Here is a 6,000-nt window from a genome sequence, read left to right on the forward strand (position 1 = left end):
ATAAAAAAGTTACCCTATGTGTAAAATGGTTAAATGTCTCAAATTGTAACTGTTWCACAGAAATGAAAGCAAAATTCATCAGACAGCTGGAGAATGTGGTGTCTCAGAGGGGTAAAAGTCTTACATTACAATGTGAAATCAACAAGTCCAAAGGAGATGTTCAGTGGCTTAAAGATGGCAAGGAGATAGCTCCAGGTCGCCGGTACACAATACGGGCACAAGGTAGAGAGCGAAGTCTGACCATTCACCAACTCATGGATGAAGATGTAGGGGAATATACCTGTGAATCCACTGGTGATCGGACCACTGCCACTGTCTCTGTAGAAAGTAAGTTGGTCTAATTCTCCAACATYAACACAGGTTGATGATAAGTTACCTCCAAATTAAAATGGTTTTACTAATTGTGTCATCATAACCTTCAGAATAAAATCATTCTATCATTTCTGTTTCAGCTCCTCGTGTTGTCGAGTTCATWGCGGAGCTTCGTAATATCACTGTCCGCGAAGGGGAAGATGCCGTGTTTAAGTGCGTCGTTTCACCAGCRGACGTTAAACTGGTTTGGCGTTTGAATGGCAAGCAGGTCGCTCTGAAGGAGCGCGCTGTCCTTTCCAGCCACGGCCTGTGCCATATGCTCGCCATCAACAACTGCATGGTCTCAGATAGCGGCAGAGTGACAGCTGAAGCTGAGGGGTCAGTTTCAGAGGCAGAACTTCAGGTTCAAGGTGAGTTGTTGGTGCCTTGTCAACTCTGTCTGGATTCCATAATATGTACTAATTTTAAAATATACATTTGTGGTATGATTTTTCAAAGGTATGTACTCAGGAGTAATGTGCAAACTTAATGTGATAAGTTACTCATGGGATCTACAAATGAACACATACATGGGCAAAAATATCACCCCTTGCCCATATCGTGTGCAAATTGCTGGGTTGCTGTCACGTGACCCAGATGACGCGCGAAATTCAGATGGGGGGAAGGAAGTGATTTACTCCAGTTCAAAACACAGCTAAATGGGCTGACGCAGATGAAATACTGCAAAAAATATGTGTACATTTAAAATAAGACCCATATTGTCTTAAGAAAAGATACTTGTCAAATAATCTGGAGGATTTACAGGTGCCGAGGCGATTGACATAGACTATCTGGTGATGCAGACCTCGTATTATACGACAAGCCAGATGAAAGCTTTCAAAGCCTCGAAGCTACAATTATTTAGTTTCAGGTTGGGTCAAACATTTGGGATCCAAAGAAATTTTGAATTAATGTCGACTTGTTTCTGCCCGCGTGAGTTGTGCTATTTAGCCTATGATAGCATGCTATCGCTAACGCTAAGAGTTAACCCCTGTTATAATCTATGTGCTTGAATCTACTTCTAAATAATTTATTTAGCTTCTGTAAACCCAAATTCAAGTAACTATCCAGGAAAACATCTGAAAATAGGAATTAAACAATACAATTCTTACCTGTTAGAAAGTGGTCGCTGCAAGTCCGTTTCCACACCTCCTGTATGAGAGGCCCTTTAGGTCATAATTCAAACTTGCTCTCACGTAGTGCTGGGTGGTATGGCCAAAATTTAAATCACGGTATTTTCAACATTTACACCAGTTTGACCATATTTGACGGTATTTTTCTTTCCATCACAGGTCAGCTGATAATAAAATGTACAAACACTGCTTATTAACTTTTTTCTTTGACTGTACCTCTGTCTGTGTCACTGTTTCCCTCCTCTGTGTGTCTTTTCTTTGACTGATGGTTGTAGACAGTAGTCACGCATTTTGGTCCAGTCGTGAAGGAGGAGGGTTAAGAAAAGTTTATAATCGGGTCTATTGTTTTATGTTCTTTAATAAAGATTATCAGCACAATTCACCTTGCACACCAGTCATTTCCAATTCCATTACAAACTGCTTTGCCCGGGTTTTTCACAAAAGAACCACGTTAAGTCTCCATCAGCATAACATCTCCATATTAACGTTGCACATTAAATCTAACCATGCACGTCACTGAAGAGGTGTTTACTACATACAGCGATGGTGAAAACAGGATGTTTTTTTAACGTCAGTCAATATAAGCAGCGAAATCACCACCCGCCTCTGAAGCTGCTCAACAATAACATTAGCATGCTAACGCACATAGTGGTGCTGCGAGGAAAACTGTCCCCCGGGAAACAGCTCATTGGCGGCCGCGACGAAACGTTCCACATTCTCCCAATTGGAGCAGTTGCAACAATCGTACATGGCACAGAATTTACACATGTTGACGCTAAATCAACAGAAGGAAACGGAGATGCATTTACTTCCTGCCCCATCTGCATTTTGTGACGTCAATACTACGTCATCCGCAAAACAGCAATAGTGTAATACAAAAAATGCATTCATTGTTGACGTAACAGGTGGTGCAAGCAATTCTTAACCGTCCTGTTGTTACAGAGCAACAGGTGCTGTTCACCAAGAAAATGGCACCAGTTGTAGCTGAGGAGTACAGTGAGGCAACTCTGGAGGTGGTGGTGAGTCGGGATGCTGGAGAGGTGCAGTGGATGAGACAAGGGGTTCTGATCCACCCTGGTGCCAAGTACACCCTGAAACACAAGGGCCAAAAACACAGTCTTACCATCCACACCCTGGCGGTGTCGGACCGTGGAACCTACAGCTGCGAAACCCTCCACGACCGCACGCAAGCACATCTCACAGTGGAGCGTGAGTGTTCTCGCTATGCCCTGTTGTTGTTGTTTGTTTACTGCTGTTACCAGCAACTCCACCCCCTTTACTGCTCCTTGTGAGTGCAAATCTCAATTAACTGAGTAGGGGTAATTCGAGGAACCGGAGATGGGGGTGGCACTTATATTTGGGAAATGATGGTAACCAACAAGTGATGTTGTTACAACCCAAACTGAGGAGGTTTTCTCATACTGAAACATAATCGCATCACAATAGTTATACATCAGTATTTGAGTTCTACTTTAAAAATGATACTTGGTAACAAATTTCCAAATGAACAAGCATATTTCATAAATAGAAAGCTTGACACACTATAAAACATCTTGTAGTAATTAAGATGCAMTTATCCTTGTTTTTCTTCGTGCTTAGGTTTCTTAGTCCTGTGATCCACATGCAAGTAGGTGMATTAAAGGCTGCTCTTTCAACACTAGTGTGGGTGGGAGGGGGTAAGTTAGGACTTCAGGCTGCTGTTGGCACCTCCTATGAATTTGGATCTTCTCTCATTGCATCTAAATTTACACCATGGCCTTCAAAACTAAGGTTGTTGTCATCAGGTCTCCAAAATAAACACTATTTTTTTTTCCATTGGGAATGCGTGTCTACGTTAGAATAAGTGAAAAATCTTGGCAGTTTCAAAGCAGGCTTTTGTGTAAAGCCCAGCGCTCAAACGGCTAAAATCAGCTTGTCGGTGTGCGCCAGCTTGCATTGTTTAGCTACAGAACAAATTCCAAGCCCATTATGTAAAAGAAAAAGGACACCCCGTCTGTTCGGTGTTATACCGGGCCTGTTCTGGCAAACTTGACTTTTTTTCTCTCTCTCACTCTCTCCATTGTGTTTCTCTGCCCCCCAGCTCGAAAAATCACCATCAAGAGAGGTCTAACAGACATTAAAACCACCGAGAGAGAAACAGCTTCCTTTGAAGTAGAGCTCTCCCATTCTAATGTCCCAGGCACATGGATTAGAAACGGAATCCAGCTTAAGCCAACGAATCACTTCCGTATGAGCGCCAAAGGACAAGTTCACAGCCTCACCGTCTCTAACCTATCAGTAGAAGACACTGGAACCTTTGTTTTCTGTGTAGAGAATCTGAAAACATCTGCAAGGCTTGTTGTGAAGGGTAGGTCACTCTGAAAACGTCTACTGAAAAGGGCTATGAAGCAAATAGTTTATTAAAGGCACTCATTTTCAGAGGTTTATAGTAACTAAATACATTTACTTTGTTACAGTACTTCCGTAGTTTGTTTCAGGATTTTTAATTTTACCAAGTATTTTTGAAATCATTACTTTTACTTTTATCGAATTACACCTAAAGCCTAAAAATGCTACTTTTACTCCTTTATTTTAAAACTTAACACCTAGTTTCTCATTACAAATTACAGGAGTTGTTTATGAGTTCTAAAAAAAAATAAGTGTTAACTTTAAGTCATGTCAACCGGTTTCACTAAACCTAGTAGAGTAAATATGAAGCAATATATGTATTTTCTATAAAATTAAATATGCATATTGCTCAGTTTACTCAACTTTATTTAGTGGAACCAGTTTGGTTCAGTAAATTCAACAGTTTATTTTTCAGAGAATGTGTAAAAGTACTTTTACTTTCAGTTTTACGACTTTGAAGTACCTTTCTCATCAGTGAAATGTATTTTTATCAGTCATTTTCTGTTAAGGTATTTTTACTTTTACTTAGTTAATTTTTTCAAGTACTTTACAAACCTCTGCTCTTTTCTAAGTCATAAAGACCAGACATTAAAAAACATATTTTTATTTACAGTTAATGTGTCTGGTTGCCATGTTTGTTTGTTTACGTTTGCATCTACTCAACTTTGAGTAAATCTAATACAATTACTTCACATTCACTTATAAAGTAAATGAAAAAATGCTTTAGATTTACACAATTCAGTTCAGTAGAACCTGTTGACATAATTTATTTAAGTAAATCCAATGCAAATATTTAGATGTTTTTTTGTCACTTTGGCTGTAGTGACTCTTTTCTTTTATGTTTAGCAGCATATTCACTCTTATTTTTCCACCTAGTGTCTTTTCTGAGATTCTCCTCTTGTTAGATTATGTCATATTTAGGAAAAAAACTACATGGAAAAACTCTTTCCAGTTTCACCATTCAGTAGATCATCGTGAGACAAAGCTTTACTATAATTGTTTTGCTGCGATCCCACGCAGGAGCTAAAGTTGTTCTCTCAGTCTTACCCAAATGGTAASCACTGCTGGCATGATAATAGAATAYGGGTGAYGGCTCAACTACTGTTGCTTTTCATCCAGGCTCACGTTACAAACAGAAAAAAAGCCCTGAAAGATGAATTGAAACGCAGCAGCTCTGCAGTCTTTCAGACAGGCGCTAGTTTTAACCTCATCTTATAGAATAATCCTCTCCACACCTTGTCACTCAGCATCCATCATCCCTTTGAGCCTGGAATGAAATGCAGAGGATGACATTTGAATGCATCTGTCATCGCATTAGTCCGTACATGTTGCTTATAGAAATTATTAGAAATCTAGGAGAAGGTTTCTGATTGACTGACACTTTCTCTTCAACAGAGCCCCCGGTGACTATTTTTAGGAAACTGGGAAACCAGAAAGTTCCAGATGGTTCGGTGATCTCTCTTGAGTGTGAACTGTCAAGACACAATGTTGATGTTAAATGGATGAAGGTAAGTCATGAGTTTTAGGGTCTTCTAACTGCATTGAGGTGCTGATATTTAACAGCCATGTAATAAATTAGCTACATGCTTTACTATCTAAAACAAACATTTAAAGCATCAACCTTCTACTAAAACAGTTACCCAAATTATTCCTAGTGTGACTGTTACCTGATTTTTGTTGTTTTCAGAGTATTATTTTCAYATTAGACAATCATACAAGGCTAATTTCTTACAAGAAAAGTCTAAATCTGCCATTTAATTGGTTTGAACCTTGAGCTAAATACAATAATTCATATTTTTTTGTTGACAAGTTTTAACATAATTCAAACAAGAACGTTTCAAAAATAAATGTGTCTTAGAAAACTTCAAGTCATGGTTGGTAAGGTTGGTGAAATTGATGAACATGTTTTTGTCCCAATATTTTCAGAATGGAGAAGAGCAGAAGCCGAGCAAAGACCTGCGTATTTATGCAATGGGAAGAAAACGGTTTCTTCAGATCATGAAATGTCACGTGACTGATTCCGGTGTGTACGCTTGTGACGCCGGAGATGTCACTACATCCTGCACAGTGGAGGTTTATGGTAAGATACGATGGTTGTAATCAGTCTCTGCTGACAGTGGTGTGATAC

The 6,000-nt window shown here is 39.4% G+C and overlaps 1 protein-coding gene across 14 annotated transcripts in view; it reads left to right on the forward strand.

Moving 5' to 3' along the window:
* obsl1b (obscurin like cytoskeletal adaptor 1b) overlaps positions 1-6,000 on the forward strand; it is a 36,324-nt gene that overhangs the window by 23,576 nt on the left and 6,748 nt on the right. For 13 of the 14 annotated variants that reach the window (XM_014015227.1, XM_014015232.1, XM_014015236.1 and 10 more), the window contains 6 exons: positions 61-327; positions 453-722; positions 2,427-2,693; positions 3,565-3,831; positions 5,268-5,380; positions 5,799-5,952. In XM_014015227.1, the coding sequence (XP_013870681.1) occupies positions 61-327; positions 453-722; positions 2,427-2,693; positions 3,565-3,831; positions 5,268-5,380; positions 5,799-5,952 (1,338 nt within the window). Of the gene's footprint in view, positions 1-60; positions 328-452; positions 723-2,426; positions 2,694-3,564; positions 3,832-5,267; positions 5,381-5,798; positions 5,953-6,000 lie in introns of those variants that run through there. The other variant, XM_014015242.1, reaches the window with a different exon arrangement.

This window comes from Austrofundulus limnaeus, unplaced genomic scaffold, assembly GCF_001266775.1.
Source record: "Austrofundulus limnaeus strain Quisiro unplaced genomic scaffold, Austrofundulus_limnaeus-1.0 Scaffold125, whole genome shotgun sequence".
Classification (NCBI taxonomy): domain Eukaryota; kingdom Metazoa; phylum Chordata; class Actinopteri; order Cyprinodontiformes; family Rivulidae; genus Austrofundulus; species Austrofundulus limnaeus.